The 19,487-nt window shown below is 39.9% G+C and overlaps 1 protein-coding gene across 1 annotated transcript; it reads right to left on the reverse strand.

Annotated features, from left to right (window-relative positions):
• Positions 1–4,953: 4,953 nt before the first annotated feature.
• Positions 4,954–18,803, reverse strand: naglu (N-acetylglucosaminidase, alpha). The gene is made up of 6 exons (XM_077626632.1): positions 18,318–18,803; positions 11,964–12,111; positions 11,434–11,580; positions 9,848–9,933; positions 9,451–9,707; positions 4,954–6,273 (listed from the first exon to the last, which is right to left on the reverse strand). The coding sequence occupies exons 1-6, from the start codon at positions 18,716–18,718 to the stop codon at positions 5,060–5,062; spliced, it is 2,253 nt and encodes a 750-aa protein (XP_077482758.1). The 5' UTR covers positions 18,719–18,803; the 3' UTR covers positions 4,954–5,059.
• Between the last annotated feature and the right edge of the window lie 684 nt (positions 18,804–19,487).

The following is a 19,487-nucleotide window of genomic DNA, read 5'->3' on the forward strand; positions in this document are numbered from 1 at the left end:
TCAACAGGCAAGTAACTCAGGTAAACACCAACAACATGACACCATTTTGCTCTCTGCTAGCTGAACCTTGTGCTGTCGCTGTAGACCAGGGGTAGGGAACCTATGGCTCGGGAGCTATATATGGCTGTTTTGATGGGTGCATATGGCTCTCCACTAACCTGTGAGGTAAACTATGGAAACTGCTGGTGAGAAAGCGCAGGAATATGAGCATTACGTTGGTATTATGGCATTGACACTACCCCAGCGCCTTATAATCATTTTTTTTTCATTACACTCTTTTGCATGGATTTTCTCATTGATACTCATTGATTAGCAACAACGTAACAATGTCAAAAGAATTCAAAGACTTTTTTAACTTTAAAGGTGGTGAAGTGACTAAAAAAGGCACACATTTTCATGTATGTTGACTTTTAAATTCGGAGCATGGCTCTCAAGGATTAACATTTAAAAAATATGAATTGTTTATGGCTCTTTCCATCAAAAAGGTTCCCGACCCCTGCGTGTAGACCATGGGGCGTCCATTTTTTTTTCTCCGAGGAGACCGCGTTCAGAAAAATCTAGGCATGCAAAGGCCAATTTGAAACCCCTCCACTTAAACAGAGGATTATAATTGGGTTTTAAAAAAGGAGGGGTTTCAAAATGTAGGTATTTTTATTTTTAAGTATTAACTCATTGGCTGGGCGGCCCGGCGGCTTGAGTGGTTAGCGCGTCGGCCTCACAGCTCTGGGATCCTTGGTTCAAATCCGGTTTTCTCCCACGTTCCAAAAACATGCATGGTAGGGCAATTGGACACTTTAAATTGCCCTTAGGTATGGGTGTGTGTGCATGGTTGTCCGTCTCCTTATGGTCTGCGATTGGCTCAGGGTGTCCCCCGCCTCTGGCTCAGTCAGCTGGGATAGGCTCCAGCACCCCCTGCAACACTAATGCGGATAAACCAGTTCAAAAAATGAATGACCTCATTGACTGGCATAGATGCTAGAGATGATGATGCGATAGACAATACTCACGCAAATATATATACATATGTATATTTATATACGTTGCAGCTGAGAAATAAACTATTTTTAAAAACTGGGTAGAAGGCGGACACCCCTGCTGTTGACGGTCAATGTTTTGTCTGAAGTCGTGGATTTATGAGGTCATACCCACTTTCAGTTGGAGTCCTTGAAATGCTTCTAATGTTCGTTGCCACGTTTACGACAAGCTCTTTGTCGTTATCGTAAAGCGGTACAGCCCTGGCAGCAAACCCAGCTCTGATTGGGGATGAAATAGAATATAAATTACATGGTCAAGTTATAAGATTGTATGGTTGATGAGACATTGAATGAAGAAAGACAGCTATGGAATGGTTTTTTGTTATATTTTTGAGGGGCATTGTAAGGATGGTTGAAAGAGTCATTTCTAATTTATCATAATAATTATCTAAATAAATTACCTTTTTGGTAATGATTAGCGTTTATAGAAGTTTCTCAGCTGATTTGTGAACTGATGCTGCACATATACATTCTGCATGACATACAATTCGGATGAGTGACAGTTGAGAATGATGCAACCAAAAGCAACTTTAATCAAGACCAAACTACAGTTATTTTGATATGAAATCTGTCAGAAAGCAATCAGGTCATGTGAAAACAGGCAACGAAACGCCTCTCTATTCAACTCATTGAAATTATGTTCCTCAACTTTGCTAGTCATTTCATGTCGGTTCGCTCATCAAAAGTATGTTTATTCATAATGGGAACATAAGGGTGTTAATTCTGCTTAAAATTGCTGCTTTCATTATAACTGCCTCCTAATTTTTTGACTTGCAAGCTGCTTTAATTGTGTGTGAAATTGACTGCATCACTTTGATTTCGTTTCCAGTTCATGTAAATGACAATGAAAAATGTGAACACATTTTGATCAATGTGTACTGTTGCAATTTTAATATGATCCTAAATGCAAAAGTTTGCATTTTTTGTTGTTGTTGATCAAATCAAATTGTTGGAGTCTTAACTCAAGTTTACACGATTTTTTTTCCCTGTAACTGCCTTATGTTAAGATCAATGACTTAATTTTGTCTTTGTGTTGTGAACATTCTTCATTCATTCTGGCAGCTTTATCAGTCTGTGTTCATTTTGCTCACAATCTAACAAATGTCATATATATCATTTATCCAGGGAAGCATTAATAAATGATTTCATCTAATGACAATAATACAACCTTTACCAGTGTGTAGCGTCTGATAATCTGCCTATAGTACATAAAGTGAAAACTTTTATCAATAATGCATTATTATGCAATCAATTTTTTTAAATCAATACTACACCTGAATACACCTACAGTTGTACCTCGAGATACAAGCTTAATGTGTTCCGGGACTGAGCTCGTATATCGATTTTCTCGTAATTCAAGCGAATGTTTCACATAGAAATGAATTAAAAACAAATTTACACGTATGTTCCAACCCTCTGAAAAAACACCCAAAACAGGATATTGGATTGGAAAAACATTTTATTTGTTCTAATTCACCATCTATTAACAAAGTAACAAATAACTAGTGGTTTAATATTACTAAAATGTGTTTAATAATACTAAAATTAGACGGATTTCGCAGGGGGAGACAGAGAAAGGGGGGTTTTACACGGCATCGCGCTCGTAACATAACATAAACAAATTTAAATGAACTTGGATTAGGATGCAGACACTCAAAAATAAATTTAACCTATCGAGGGTTGTTTGCTTTTGTATTCCCTTCAAAATATTCCCAAAATGATGCACACATATCCTCACAATAAGACAACGCGCGACCACTTGCCAACGAGAAGTAGTATATACGCCATTCGCACCGGCTAACACTGAAACACTGAAACAATGCAAAACTCTGCCCAGTGCTCGCGCAGACATTACACGAGGGAGTTGCAACCTGAAAGACAGTGCCCATGTTCTTATGAGCAGCCTCTCGCGTCCGCTGTATGCTTCTATATGAAAATTTGTCTCGTATCTCAAGATAAATATTTGCTCAAAATTTTACTCGTATCTCAAATTGCTGGTATGTCGGGGCACTCGTATGTCGAGGTACCACTGTATTATACTAATTATGATTGTGCTTGTAAAACTGTATAAATTTACTTATTTTTAAATTTATTCACTAGTAGCTCTAACAAAAACATTTGACAGCTACATAAAGCGTCAATAATAGTGAATGATTTGCTAATTACCACTGTCTTTATCTAATTTTTATTTGCGAGTCAGTCAAATTTTGGTCAGAAGTGCCAGGCGAACTGCATAGGCCAAACACTTAAATTTACACAAAATTTAAAAATCACAAATGCTAATTCCAATAGCTTTGCAAAAGAAAAAGGGAATGCAAGAAGGGCCAGGGGGAGAGACAAAGACAGGGAGGGAGAGTGCGAGAGAGCAAGAGAGATGGTGAGAGAGAGAGCAGAATGCAACGCGCTTGAAACATAGCAGAAACTTTAAATTTAACTTAACTCAGACAAACACTTAAAAATAAATTATAATCTTACGTGACACTAAATTTAAACCTTCTTGTGCGATAACCGAGGCAAAGATGTTAATGTATTCCACCGCGGCTTTCAAATTGGAACTCTCTGTTTCTCCATGCCTCAGAACTGAGTGTTCGTTTCGTCCAGTTTGTTTTTTAAAATTATTTAATCAGCCACGACTCGCTTTGAAGTGTTTTGCTGGTGTCTTTTTCAGATGCTTGCTTTGCTTCAAGTCTATGTCTCGCCACATCTCCCTCGCGTAAAGATATCTACGAGCACTGGGCGCACAGGTTGCATTTTTGTGTGTGTTAATCACTGCAGAATTAAGGGAAAAACAATGAGTCCTAAGCAAGCCGGTGCAATGAAGGGTAGTGAGAACAAAAAACGTATGATGACAATCGATATTAAGCACGAAATAATCAAAAAACGTGCGGTGTACACGTGACTGAGCTGGCTCGCCAATACGAGAGGAGTACTTCGACATTATGTACCAGCCTTAAGCAGAGGGATGGTATAAAGGATATCAAGCCTGCCAAAGGACTAGTCATAATTTCCAAGCTGCTATCCGTCTGTCTGTACTGAATAATGTCACATTTTAGTATTGAAGATAATAAACACTAGATAGGTATTTGTTACTTTGTGAGTAGGTGGTGAATTAGAACCCATATAAAGATGTTTTTCCAATGTAATATCCTGTTTTTTATGTTTTTTCAAAGAGTGGGAACAAATTCATTTGTATTTAGTTCATTTCTAGGGGAAAATTGATTTGAAATACGAGTAAATTGACATACGAGCTACGTCCTGGAACACATCAAATTCGTATCTCAAGGTATTACTGCATATGCAATATTTTGCCATCGGAAAACTCGCTTACTACTTTAACTTCACAGCATGTTTTGCAGAGAAGAACTTTCTTCTGATTTTGATGAGTTTTTTTTAATAAGGGACACCACATATTAATGAAATTATTCATATTCATTTTAATGAACATATATATGTAAATATGTAAGATTGTAGCCGAGGGCTATTTTCCATTTTTACTCCATTGTGTCGGTTAAAGACAAATGATAGCACACACTAGACACCCAAATTCTTCTATTTGCAGATACTCCGACAGCCATTTCATCTTAAAAGAACCGCATTTCTTATTTACTTTGGCTTGTAGAGTGGCACCTGCGCATAACGTGTAACTAACGCAGCCAATCAATGTCATTAACATTTTCTCATGTCACGGAAGTAAACACAAGACGTGAACTGCATCATATCATTGGCCGGACAGACAGTGTTAGTCCTAGCTTCATCTGTAATTAGCGCATACCTGTCAACCTCTGCCGATAACTGCCCTTATAAATGATTATGATTCCCCTTACAAACCCCCCCCAAAACCTTACAAACACCGTACGAGTCGTACGGTGTTTGCAAAATGGCACAGAAAAAATGTTGTTTATTTATTTTACAATTCAGGCTGGATTTTATTTTGTGCAGTGCATATGTTTGCTGTGCGAACATGAGAGTAGTCCATAATTGCGCATGCGCGCAGCTTAGAGGGAACATTGGTCTCTGCTAATCATTTAGGGTCTTTTCAAGGTTTTCAAGGCCTGTGGGTAATACTTTAGAAAGATCCGCCGAGTGATTTCGTACATATCACCTTGAGGTTCTGTGGGGTATTTTCGGCCATTATAAATAAATCCCTTTTCTACTTGAAAAACTGCTTGGTTGAAGGCATCTTGATTAAATGGCTGCCCACTGTCCAGACACCCCACCAGTGTTTGGACAAAAAGGCCCCATCGTTGGGCATAGTAGTCCTCCATGAGACCTCCCCACTCTTTGCTCGCATAGTCTTGGATTTCACCACCGGGGCCCCAAAGAGTTAGCTGGTTCCTGGCATTCATATCATATAGCTGAGCCTCCTCCTCATCAATGGCTAAGGATTTAGCTCGTTCCAGCCATTTCCCTAACAGGAAATTGCGATCGCTACATAACAAACGATTGAGTTCTGGCAGAAGATCGTATATCAGTACCCCGGCTGACGTGAGCAGTTCTGGCAACTTTTGTTTATGAAAGGCGTCTGTGATATCTTGGTAATACGATGTTGTCAAAACTTGTAAGACCTCCCGAGTAACATCAACAAGGTCATACCGAAAAGTTTCCTTGGACATGAGAGATGGAGAGGCTTGGATAATGAGTTTCCATGCTTTAAACAAGTCTGCCGGGTTGTACCAAAGGTCAGTGTTCATGTGAAAAGAAGGCCGGCGCACTAGAGGACTGTGGTTATGATTTTTATAATGTGGCACAGTGCAATTGTAGACACTGGAAAACAGGAGTCTCCACGCGTAGATCAGGCTGTCTTGTGTCGTGCCATAACGACGCATAGCATAAAGCGATGCCCACTTGACCAAGTTGACTGGTTCCTTGCGCCATGCCAATTCGCTCATTAACTCGTACAACACAGGATTTTGCTCAATGCCCTCGGGTGTCATACCTACGCCAACCATGGTGGAGTTTGGGAAATGCAAGGCTTTGAAGGGCCCCAAGTTGACACTCTCTACTGTGCCAAAGAGACCACTGTTGCCACCAAAGTTTTGGAGCATGCACCAGATGAAAGGCTGTCCGTAGAAAGATTCAGTGTAGGAGAAAATTGGCTCGGTCTCTGCAAACAAATCTAGCACGATCATCCGTCCAAGGGGCACGCCGTGTAGTAGGGCTCGAATCTGGGCAGGCTGCCAGAAAGCTGCTGCATTAAAAAACAGCCATCCCTGCATCAGCCAAATTGCCTGAGGATCAACTAGGGAGAGAAAAGCAGGAACAAAATCATGAGAAACAGAAAAGGGACAATTCTAGAACATAGTTGAAATATTGAACACAGTAAGGTTTTTACACATACAGTAAGTCATTTGTAGGTCTCCAAACTCGGACAATAATTGTACAGTCATACCTCTAATTATGAAATTAATTGGTTCAACTTTTTTCGTAATAAGATGACACCCTCTTTTTTAAGACTCAAGAAAAATACTTTGTGAACACCAAATTAAATTTGGTGCAATCACATTTGTAAATAAATGTCTTTTGGTTTTTGAAATGTAAATTAACCAATCTGCTGTGACAAAACAACACAATTGCAATAACTGCATCAACTGTACCTAATTTCTTAACTACATTTTACTTGCACTAGAACTCCATAGGCTGCTAACCACATAAGTCACTTTTTGTACCCAACTACAGTAATACCTTGAGATACAAGTTTAATGCGTTCCGGGACCGAGCTCGTATAACAATTTACTCATATCTCAAATCATTTTTTCGCATAGAAATGAACTAAATACAAATTAATGTGTTCCCACCCTAATATCCAAACAGGATATTACAATGAAAAAACATCTTTTTATTGGTTCTAATTCAACACCTATCTAGTGATTATGATCGTCAATACTAAAATGTGACATTACTCAGTACAGGCAGACGGCGCGGACGAGAGAGAAAGGACAGGAGAGAGACTTGATGGAACGTGCTCATAACATGACATAAACTTTAAATTTAACTTAAATGAACTTACATTACTATACACACACTTAAAATAAGTTTAAATCTTACGTTACACTAAATTTAAACATTCTTGTGCAATAATCGATGCAAAGATGTTAATGTATTCCACCGCGGCTTTCGAGGCAGAACTTGCTGCTTCTCCATGCCTCAGAACCGAATGTTCGTTTCGTACAGTTATTTTTTTTAAATTATCGAACCAGCCACAACTTGCTTTGAAGGGTTTTGCTGGCGTCTTTTTCAGACGCTTGCTTTGTTTTCAAGTCCATGTACATTCCGCTGACTTTTTCGACTCGGTCACAGCATCTCCCGCTAACTGTTCATTTTTTATCCATATTAAAAGAACGCTCTTGTTATGAATGTCACTGGGCAGCTTGGAAATAATGGTTAGTCTCGTATGCTTGTATCTCAAATTTGTCTCGTATCTCAAGGCAAATATTTGCTCTGAATTTTCCTCGTATCTCAATTTTCTCGTATGTTGGGGCACTTGTATGTCAAGGTATTACTGTACTTAGTTATGTGACCACTTATTATGTTGACTACTTATTATGTTGACTACTTATTATGTTGACTACTTATTATGTTGACTACTTATTATGTTGACTACTTATTATGTTGACTACTTATTATGTTGACTACTTATTATGTTGACTACTTATTATGTTGACTACTTATTATGTTGACTACTTATTATGTTGACTACTTATTATGTTGACTACTTATTATGTTGACTACTTATTATGTTGACTACTTATTATGTTGATTACTTATTATGTATTGATTATTTTTGTGTGCACTTCATGGTGAAGTTTTTAATCCAATTACTGTGATCCTTCGCCACTTTGTAGCTTCAGTACATAGCGGGTTTTTTTAGATTCAGTATGAAAAATGTCAAAATCCACACGGGAACTTGAAGACAGAAGATGAAAAATGGCGTAAGTCAGGTCACCGCTTCTTCGGTGCTGAATAGGGTGGCACTCAGCGCACAAAAAGAAGATGCAAAATTTGACCGTAGAAGAAGGATGACTAGTCGATAATAGCACACACAGCTGAGAAAGACGTTGAGCATTTTCTTCGGACTACATACATTTCGCATCCCACACAGAAAGACTACGCCAAGCCTTTTCCAGCATTGTATGGATCTTTAATCGGCGTTAAAAATGCCTCTCAAACGTCCTGCCTCATTTAATGCATCATAAATGAATCGACCGTGCGTTACATCAAGAAGGAAGGAAGAAGCGAACATTCAGTAAGCACGAGGAATAGAATCATTGTTAAGCTGGAGAATGCCCTATCGGGAGAAGATGATTCCTCTGGATACCAACATGTTTAGAACCAAAGCCAAGAACTTTTACGATAGGTTACCTCCTGACGAAGACAATAAAGATGAACCTCAAAGCTCATTCCAGTGCCGCAAGTGAGTCAGACCGAGAGGCACCGAAGCGCTACATCGAGGAAGAGTTCCCTCACCTAATTCAAGAGAATGGTTGGTTATCTTCCGGAGCAAGTTTTTAAACATGGAAGATGCCTTCACGGCCATTCTTATTTAAAGATGAACTGAGAGTCCGGGGTTCTCACGGATCACCTGACGCTCATCATCGGTGAGGATGCTGCTGGGTGGCTTTACGGCAAAGCCAGCCTTAATCTACAAGTTCGAGGGTCTTCATGCTTTAAAAAACAAGAACAAAGCCTTCCTACCTGTCTACTGGATGAGCAACCAGAAAGTCTGAATCACGAAAGCCTTCTCAAACTTTTTCATCCCAAACGCGAAGCTGTAACTCGCTGTAAGGGAGCTGCCCTTCAAGGTCTGAACTATGCAGGAAGACTTGGACTAATCATAGGCCAATTAGACAGAAACTGTTAAGGATTGGTTTTGTCATGTTTTTTCTTCCCTTTTGTGACCTGTCCCTGTGATTCCCCATTGAGTTCACCTGTCATTTCTCCGCCCCCGGTGTATCGCCTGCTTGCTGCCTCTTGTGAGACCCAGGTGTTTGTGATAGTCTCGTCAACCCATGTCTTTCAATTTAAACCCTGTATGTTTGTCAGTCCTGTTCGGATTGTCTGTGTTTGTCATGCTCATGGCCATGTCCTGTGATCCTTGTTTAACAAACGTCCTGCCCGTCAGGTTTGATTTTGTTATTTTTGGAGAATCTTGCCACAGTCATTAAAGTTTTTATTGGTGCAGTAGTCCCCACGTTTGGTTCCTGCCACGCTTCACGATCCACGAAACTTGACAGAAACTTTTAAGTTACAGACTGTTCAACACGATCCAGTCAGCTACAAATTAAAGACAATCTGGCTGAATGCAGAGGCACGATTAAAATTGCATAAAAAACGAAATTAATGACATTTTCAAGTTGAAGTGTCTTGTGAACCAGATAAGTATTTTTTTAATTTTTTATATACATAATATAATACTCACCAGCTGTCATTGAGGCAAAGACGGACCGACTGACAGCAGACAGGTAAGTGGGATCTGAAGAAGGTGGAATCATCTCATTGAAGGTATCCGTGTTATATATGTGATCTGTTCCAAATTGTTTGACCACCTGGGAAAGATAGAGGGAACCAATTTGGAGGAAAAGTGGATCCCTTGGATCCAAAATATAGGAGCATGAGAAGCTGCAGTTGAAGTGAGACCATGGCCCCAACCTTGTTACATTTGCATCTGGATGCAACCTGAAATTTAGAATTAGCTTCAGTTGATGTAAAGAATTTCATAAGAGTAAAAAAGAATTTGTAGATTATTAACACAATGGCAAAATATAAATATGTTAAAGGCAAAATTATTAAGGACAGGAAAATGATAGGGTAGATACCTAAGGATTCCCCTTGGAATGTTACCAGAAAAGGCTGGCAAAACTGGAATCATGCCAAATGATCTCATTCGCTCCAAGATTTTAAACTGTTAAAGAAAAAAAAATGTTAGTTTAGGAATATTAATCAAGAATGTTGCAGTAAACAGCTGCCAATGAAAATATATAAACTTTTTGGCAATCTATTGGGCAATCCCCTTGGTTAAAAAAATCCCACCAGTAAAAAAGCTTTTATTACTTTACCAAGAAAATGTTTTGTCTCAATAGAAATATATTAGGGTGGGTGGGTTTTTTGCATGTTTTTTTTTCTGGGTATTCCGGTTTCCTTCCCCATCTCAAAAACATGCAATGTAGGCTGATTTGACACTCTAAACTGCACCTAGGTATAAAGTGTGTGTGTGAATGGGTGCTCGGACATTCCGCCGAAAGATGTTTCGCCGACGGACGTTTGGCCGACAGACAGTTCGCGGAACGGACGTTTCGCCGAAGCGCTCGCCCCGGCCCCGGATCGTGTGTGTACATGTTTTTCAACCTCGGCCTGCGGAACAGATAACATTCATTTAGGAATAACAAGGGCATGTACTGCCCCCCGCTGGACATATTTCTAAATACAAGTACGTACTACAATGTGCTGCCAATTTTTTTATTTATTTTTATTTTATCCTTGCTTTTAAAGTAGTAGCCATTTGGAGGTCACGCAAAACAGTACGTGACAGAAGAAATAGAGAATATAAAGTAGTAGTAACAGTAAGTACTACTGTAATGAAATTGTAAATCCAGAAATCCTACTCCAGAAAATTTACAACAGCATAGAAAACGTTGAGATTAATCTTTGAATTAAGGTTCTCAGCAAATCATTTTGAATATATATTTCCTAAAATAATGGGAAATTATTTAAAATTAAACAGAAGTAAGTGTGTTACATGGCATTTCCAGGTATTGTTCTCCAAGCCCTCTAGTCTGTCCAAGGCACTTAGAATTTCACATAAGTCTTCTAGTGTTGTTTTCTCTGTGTCAGACATCAATCCCCAGCTTAGATAAATTACATTGCGTGTCCAAATGGCTACTACTTTAAACGCAAGGATAAAATAAAAAATATAAAAAATTGGCAGCATATTGTAGTACGTACTTGTATTTAGAAATATGTCCAGCGGGGGGCAGTACATGCCCTTGTTATTCCTAAATGAATGTTATCTGTAACGGGCCGTATATGGCCCGCGGGCCGAGGTTGAAAAACATGTACACACACGATCCGGGGGCGGGGTGAGCGCTTCGGCGAAACATCCGTTCTGCGAACTGTCTGTCGGCCAAACGTCCGTCGGCGAAACGTCTTTCGGCGAATCGTCCGGTCACGGTGTGAATGGTTGTCTGTCTCCTGAGATTGGCTGGCAACCAATTCAGGGTGAACCCCCTCCAGACCTCCCACACCACCCGACTGCTCGTAGTTGGGTGGGATAGGCTCCACCACCCTGATGAAGAAACTGAATGAATAGAAATCTATAAAATGTTAATTTTCTTTTTTATTGTTGGATTAGTGATTAGTGTTCATTACTAAAAGAAGGGTAGTACAAATACAAAGGTCAAAGTACTTGAAGGGTTAGCTGGAACACGTGCCAGGATTGTGGAAGGGGTCCACCAAACTTATACATGTTTCCCATGCGGTTCCAGGCAAGAAATGCTGGGCCGACGAAGAATTCTTCAATTTCTGATTGGTTTAAACCAAGAGCACGGTAAACCTAAAGGGTACACATTTTAACATATCAGTGTCATAACATAAACATTTGTATTTAATTTAAAAAAAAATAGGGCAGATGATAAAGCTGCTTCAAAGGTGAAATTCAAAGCTTGGAATAAACACAAAACATCCAGGTCGAAGAAAATGGGGCATGGAAAGTTATGGGAACCATGGGTATGCAAGAAGGTAACAACCTGCATAATACTAACTAATAAACTGTCGCAGAGAGTAATTTCTTGAATTATTTAAAACATGTGGGGTGTTTTTGTTCATTTAACATTTCAGAGGTTCAACTGTACAAACATTAAAAGTCTTGTCCACAAGGCAATACTGGCACAGAATTGATTTTAAACTCGAGTAATTACATTTAATTATACTGTTTACCTCTTGCCACAGGGCCTCTTGGCCAGTGAAAGCCAAAGGAAGATTGATTCCATTAAGGGCCATCCAGTCAATCTCCCTCTCCCACCTTTGCCAGTCCCACCAAACAGAAGAATAGCTAACAGTGCAGACATTCTGGTAGTAGCGGAACCTGGACAGAGACCCAGGGGTTAAAACAAGGATATTGTTTTGTTATAACGCTCTTTGTACATTTGTTTTGCCATTAGCCTACTATGAAATGAAATGTCTAGCCTTCTTGGGGTTTATTTATTTTTTAGTAATTCAAGATTGTGATATTGCTCAAACGATACACATCTTTTAGATGATGTTTAAGTTACGAGTGCGTTCTCTGTCCATACCCCCCGGCATTGTACTAAATATTGTCTCATTTTAGTATTAAACATCATAACCACTAGTTATTTGTTACTCTGTTAGTAGGTGGTGAATTAGATCTAATAAAAGGTGTCTTTCCATTCGGCGATCTGCCTCCTGCTGGCTGACTAGGTAAGTAAGGAAGACAGTGGGAGGTAAGTGATCCATTTTATTCTTGTTGGCATCGGTGAGGCAATCCTTCGCAGTCGCCGGGAGCTGGTTGCGCTCGGGAGGTGATGCGATGTATCCATCACGGCAAAATTGCCAGCAAGTCTGAACTCTTGCCTGAGAAAAGTGCACTTCGTGGAGAAGCACCTTCAATTTCGTCATACGCAGCTGGGTATGATGACAATTAGGTTTTTTGTCTAGTCAATGATGACGACAAGCCTAAGTCTGATTTTATTTTTTATTTATTTATTGTAAGATTGTTTTTTATGTTTTTTTCTGAGGGTGGGAACAAATTAATTTATATTTAGTTCATTTCTATGGAAAACGTTGATTTGAAATAAGAGTAAATCGACATACGAGCTCATTAAGCTCGTAGGTATTACTGTATAACTGTGGACTTTATTCTTGTATGCGTTACTACCGTTATAGTCTAGTAAGAGGTACAGTTGTGGTCAAAAGTTTACATACACTTGTCATGGCTCTCTTGAGTTTCCAGTTATTTCTACAACTCTGATTTTTCTCTGATAGAGTGATTGGAACAGATACTACTTTGTCACAAAAAACATTCATGAAGTTTGGTTCTTTTATGACTTTATTATGGGTGAACAGAAAAAAAGTGATCAAATCTGCTGGGTCAAAAATATACATACAGCAGCGCTAATATTTGGTAACATGTCCCTTGGCCATTTTCACTTCAATTAGGCGCTTTTGGTAGCCATCCACAAGCTTCTGGTTGAATCTTTGACCACTCATCTCGACAGAATTGGTGCAGTTCAGTTAAATTTGATGGATTTCTGACATGGACTTGTTTCTTCAGCATTGTCCACAAGTTCTCAATGGGGTTTAAGTCAGGACTTTGGGAAATCCATTCGAAAACCTTAATTCTAGCCTGATTTAGCCATTCCATTACCACTTTTGATGTGTGTTTGGGGTCAGTGTCCTGTTGGAACACCCAACTGCGCCCAAGACCCAATCTTCGGGCTGACTTTAGGTTATCTTGAAGAATTTGAAGGTAATCCTCCTTCATTATCCCATTTACTCTCTGTAAAGCACCAGTTCCATTAGCAGCAAAACAGCCCCACAGCATAATACTACCACCAACGTGCTTGACAGTAGGCATGGTGTACTTGGGGTTAAAGGCCTCACCTTTTCTCCTCCAAACATATTGCTGGGCATTGTGGCCAAACAGCTCGATTTTTGTTTCGTCTGACCACAGAACTTTCATCCAGAAGGTCTTATCTTTGTCCATGTGATTAGCAGCAAACTTCAGTCGAGCCTTAAGGTGCCGCTTTTGGAGCAAGGGCTTCCTTCTTGCACGGCCGCCTCTCAGTCCATAGAGATGCAAAACACGCTTGACTGTGGTAACTGACCCCTGTGTTCCAGCAGCTTCTAATTCTTGGCAGATCTGCTTTTTGGTGATTCTCGGTTGAATCGTCACCCTCCTGACCAATTTTCTCTCAGCAGCAGGTGATAGCTTGCGTTTTCTTCCTGATCGTGGCAGTGACAAAACAGTGCCATGCACTTTACACTTACAAACAATTGTTTGGACTGTGGCTCTTGGGACGTGCAGCTGCTTTGAAATGGATCCAAGTGACTTTCCTGACTTGTTCAAGTCAAGGATTTGCTTTTGAGATCCATGCTGAGCTCCTTTGACTTTCCCATTGTAGCGTTTGCGGGCGTTTGCATCCAATGAGCCCAATTTAAATGGCCTCAGAGAAGTCACCAGCATAATCACTCACAAGAAGTTAAGAGGCCATGCTATGAAGCTCATTTCACTGACACAACTTTCTAAGTCACCAAAATTGCTAATTCGTGTTGCTGTATGTAGATTTTTAACCCAGCAGATTTGATCACTTTTTCTATTCACCCATAATAAAGTCATAAAAGAACCAAACTTCATGAATGTTTTTGTGACAAAGAAGTATCTGTTCCAATCACTCTATCAGAGAAAAATCAGAGTTGTAGAAATAACTGGAAACTCAAGAGAGCCATGACATTATGGTCTTCACAAGTGTATGTAAACTTTTTGACCACGACTGTACATCCCTAAGCGCATCTCTAACTATTAAAACAATTCATTTTGATACCCCTTCCTAAGCGCATCTCTAACTATTAAAAAAGTTCATTTTGATACCCCTTCCATCGACCATTACACAGTCATGGGAAAAACAAACTGTGCCACGCTTTGCCATGCTTCACATGGCTTTTTCAGTCTGCACTCATGACATAACTGGGGTGAGCTGATGCGGGTCTAATTCACAAACAGTTAATTGAGAGAATTGGTCCTTTTTAAAAAGGACCTAGCCGCCGCAAGTTTCCATTGAACCCCCAGTAAACAATGAAACATAATGTTTTACAATGCTCCATTTGTCATACGCCCTTGTTTTGATGTATTCAGCTGAAATAGCAGATTTCCCCTGACTCAAATATTGCCATCACCACAGGTGGAAATGCACAAAGGATGTCACTGATTAGTCTTTAATGTCTAAAGAGTATTTGAAATGTCATTGCCCACTGCAATTCTGAAATGATTTTTTGGGGAAACCATTGCCATTCAAGTAAAATATTTTTGCTAATGTCAGCAAAATTGGAACGCCCACAAACCATTATTGGGTAAACAAAGCTTGACAATAAATAGACTCACGAGAGGACCGCTGAGCTTACTGGACCATAGGTTGGCCAGTTTCAGCATGCTATGCATCAAGTGTACATGTACACGTACATACTTACATACATACAGTAATACCTTGATATACAAGCTTAATGCGTCCGGGACCAAGCTCATATGTCAATTTACTTGTATCTCAAATCAATTTTTCCCATGGAAAATAACTAAATACATATGAATCTGTTCCCACCCTCTGAAAAAACAACAAAAACAGGAAGGATAATATAATGGAAAAACATCTTTTTGTATGTTCTAATACACCACCTACTAACAAAGTAACAAATTCCTATCTACTAGTGGTTATGATGTTCAATAATAAAATGTGACATTCATTACTCAGTACAGACAGACGGTAGTGGATTACAGCGGACAAGAGAGAAAGGACAGAGGAGATAGTTAACTGTCAGCAATGCAATTGTAGCATAACATAAACTTTAAATTTAACTTTAATTAACTTAGATTACTATACACAGTTAAAATCTTACGTTAATCTTACGTTACACTAAACCTAGTCGTGTGATAACCAAGGCAGTGGTGTATCCCATCCTGTTCGTTTTTTAAAATTATCGAACCAGCCACGGCTCGCTTTGAGGGATTCCGCTAGAGTCTTTTTCAGATGTTTGTTTTGCTTTCAAATCCATATACCGTAGTTTCACGCCTATCGGACGCACCTGCCTTTTCAATTTTTTGTCAATACAAAAGGCGCATTGTTTCAAAGGACACACTGCAATGGTTGTGGTAGCATGACACACACGTTAGCATGCATGCTAGCGTATGTTTTAAAAAATGGCAACAGGAGCAAAACGGATTTTGATTTTGTCTTATTGAGGTAATGTGTATGCGCGAAAATATAAGTCAAAGTATTCAAACATCTACAAATCTGTCAAAGTCCTCATCTTCTGTATCCGATATAGTTTGTGTCTGTGTGTGAAAATATGTGCCAAGTTGCATTTGTAGTTATTAATCGCTTAATAAGGGGAATTCAAAATAAAATAACGGATAAGGAAATGCATTTACTTTTTGGGGGATTTCGTAACTTGGATCTTTTTCGTATCTCGAATCACTCATTTTCATATTAAAACATTCGTACCCTGAAAACTTCATACCTAGAGGCATTGGTAAGTAGAGGTATGACTGTATATACGTATGTTTATATATGTATGTATGTGTATATATGTATGTATGTGTATATATGTATGTATATGTATAATGAGGATCAAGTGGTTCAGAAAATGAGATGAGATATATTTATACATCTATCTCATCTTCTGAACCGCTTTATCCTCATTAGGCTCGCGGGGGGTGCTGGAGCCGATCCCAGCTTATTCCAGGCCAGAGGCGGGGGACACCTTGGATCGGTAGGCAGTTGATCACGGGGCACAAGGAGACGGACAACCATGCACACTCACACTCATACCTAGGGGCAATTTAGAGTGTCCTATCATGCATGTCTTTGGAATGTGGGAGGAAACTGGAGTACTCAGCGAAAACCCACACAGGCCCGGGAGAACATGCGACCTCGATTTGAACCCAGGACCCCCACTGTGAGGCTGACGCGCTAACCACTCAACCACTTTTTAAAATCATATTTTAGATTCTCTTTTTTAAGTAAGGTATTGTAGTTTATTTCATAATTGAATAATGAAGAAATTATTTAATTTACTTATTCACAGAAGTTTTAAATTTCAAATTTGAAAGACGAAAGATATGCGTTATCAGTCTATCGATTATTATCACAATAACGTTTTTTACCATACATTGCCAAAAGTTGAAGTCCGATGACCCCGAATTTGTTCAATCTCCTAATATTTAACTAAAATCTATTTGATACAGCGTAGGCCAAAGTTGAAGCATGTGAAACCAAATAACATAAGGTTCACGCAACGTGAAAATAAGCAACAAAAGAACTTTAATCTCATAAAATTACAATTTTTATTTTCATTCATCCATTCATTTTCCATACGACTTATCCTCACAAGGGTCCCTAGGGGTGCTGGAGCATATCTCCACAACAAAACAGACAAATAAATGAATAAATAATAACAACAAATAATAAATCTCATCTCCTTTTCTGAACTGCTTTATCCTCACTAGTGTCACCGGTAAAATATGAATATACCAATAAATAAATAAGTAGTCACACAAGTAGTCAACAACATAAGTAGGGAAGTGCACAAATAACAACAACAAACCGACAAATAATGAATACATAATAATAATATAAATCAATAAATAATATTAATATAAATAATCAATAAATAAGTAGTCAACATAGGCAGCCACTGAGTTAACGCTTTAAAAAAATAAATACATATAAAATAACTTGGGCGGCCCAGCGGCTGAGTAATTAGCGCGTCGGCCTCACAGTGGGAGTCCTGGGTTCAAATCTAGGTCGGTCCATCGGGGTAGAGTTTGCATGTTCTCCCGGGCCTGTGTGGGTTTTCTCCGGGTACTCTGGTTTCCTCCCATATCCCAAAGACATTCATTGTAGTCTGATTGGACACCCTAAATTGCCCCTAGGTATGAGTGTGAGTGTGAATGGTTGTTTGTCTCCCTGTGCCCTGCAATCGGCTGGCCACCAATTCAGGGTGTCCCACGCCTCTGGCCCGGAGTCAACTGGAATAGGCTCCAGCACCCCCATGCCCCTAATGAGGATAAAGCGGTTCAGATATTGAAATGAGAGATCAAACAACGATCTTTTAACCCAACACTAATACTCTGTTTAACAAATGAAAGCAGGCGGCCCGGTGAGCGAGTGGATCGTATGTCGTCCTCACAGCTCTGGGGTCCTGGGTTCAAATCCAGGTTGGTCCACCTGTGTGGAGTTTGGATGTTCTTCCTGGGCCTGCGTGGGTTTCCTCCCACATTCCAAAAACATGTATGGTAGACTGATTGGACACTAAATTGCTCCTTGTGCCCTGCGATTGGGTGGCCACCAATTCAGGGTGTCCCTCTGCCTCCAGCCCGAAGTCAACTGGGATAGGCTCCAGCACCCCCGGGACCCTCATGAGGATAAAGCGGTTCAGAAAATGAGATGAGACAAATGAAATCCTAAGGTTTTCAAGTTGGCTCTTCCATCCTTTGATTCTTCTGGAATTGGCCCACATATAAAAATATTTGGACACCTCAGACACCAATGAGTCACTGACCTATGCTGGGTGTTGATGCGGAGGACACCGGAAAGTTTTGGAAGTGGACGGGGTAAATCCAACTGGTCCCCGGACCAAGACACGTGACAGTTGCAGAAATACTTCAGGTAGTTGTAAATCCCAGACGCCACGGACACTCCAGTGTTGCCCGTGGCGACTACCTTGTTGTTTTTGGTCGACTTGAGCTCACACACATCCAGACTGTCGTTGGAAAGACTTCTGTTCACTATGACGATGAACTCAGTGTATCTGTTCCCGAGCAGACGTCTCAATAGCTCGACCACAGCTCTGCCCTGCGTCTTGTCGCTGGCTTGTGGTTTCAAATGATCCAATGTGGGAAATTTGCATGTCGCCGTTGTAGACAGGTAGAGCAAAATGACAACTAGCAAGCTGTGCGACATTTTCGACCCTTTGGAAAGATTTCCCACCGTAGCTCAGGTTTAAAACAGAACGACCGCTCCATTTGTAGTTAACCAGGAAGCGTTGCGCTCCCGAGGATCTGATAGCCAATCGGATGAGGGCATATAACTTGTAACCAATCAAAATTATTCATTTAAGTTGGCAGTTTTGTAACCATGTGATCAAACATCTTGGTCATATGATATGATGATAAATTCCTTTTCCAGTCAAGTTGGAAAGTTGTGTTTAAAAACAGAATATCAGAAGATAACAAGATATGCACAGTTTGTTCTACTTATTTATTACAAAGACATGACATTCAGGTTCAAAAGTTAACCTTGTCTCTTTTGTTTAAATCAAATAATCAATAACGTAGAATTTCATGTGATTAGCACGTCAGCCTCACAGCTCTGGGGTCCTGGGTTCAAATCCGGGTCGGTCCACCTGTGTGGAGTTTGCATGTTTTCCTTGGGCCTGCGTGGTTTTTCTATGGGTACTCTGGTTCCCTCCCACATTCCAAAAAAACATGCATGGTAGGCTGATTGGACACCTTAAAATGTCCCTATGAATGGGTGTGACCATGAATGGTTGTTTGTCTCCTTGTGCCCTGTGATTGGTTGGCCAGTGGCCACCAATTCATGGTGTCCCCGCCTCTGGCCCGAAGTCAGCTGGGATAGGCTCCAGCACCCCCCGCGACCCTAGTGAGGATATAGCGTTCGGAAGATGAGATGAGATGAGTTTTTAATTATTATTATTAATTGATTATTTGTT

This window comes from Stigmatopora argus, chromosome 18, assembly GCF_051989625.1.
Source record: "Stigmatopora argus isolate UIUO_Sarg chromosome 18, RoL_Sarg_1.0, whole genome shotgun sequence".
Classification (NCBI taxonomy): Eukaryota; Metazoa; Chordata; class Actinopteri; order Syngnathiformes; family Syngnathidae; genus Stigmatopora; species Stigmatopora argus.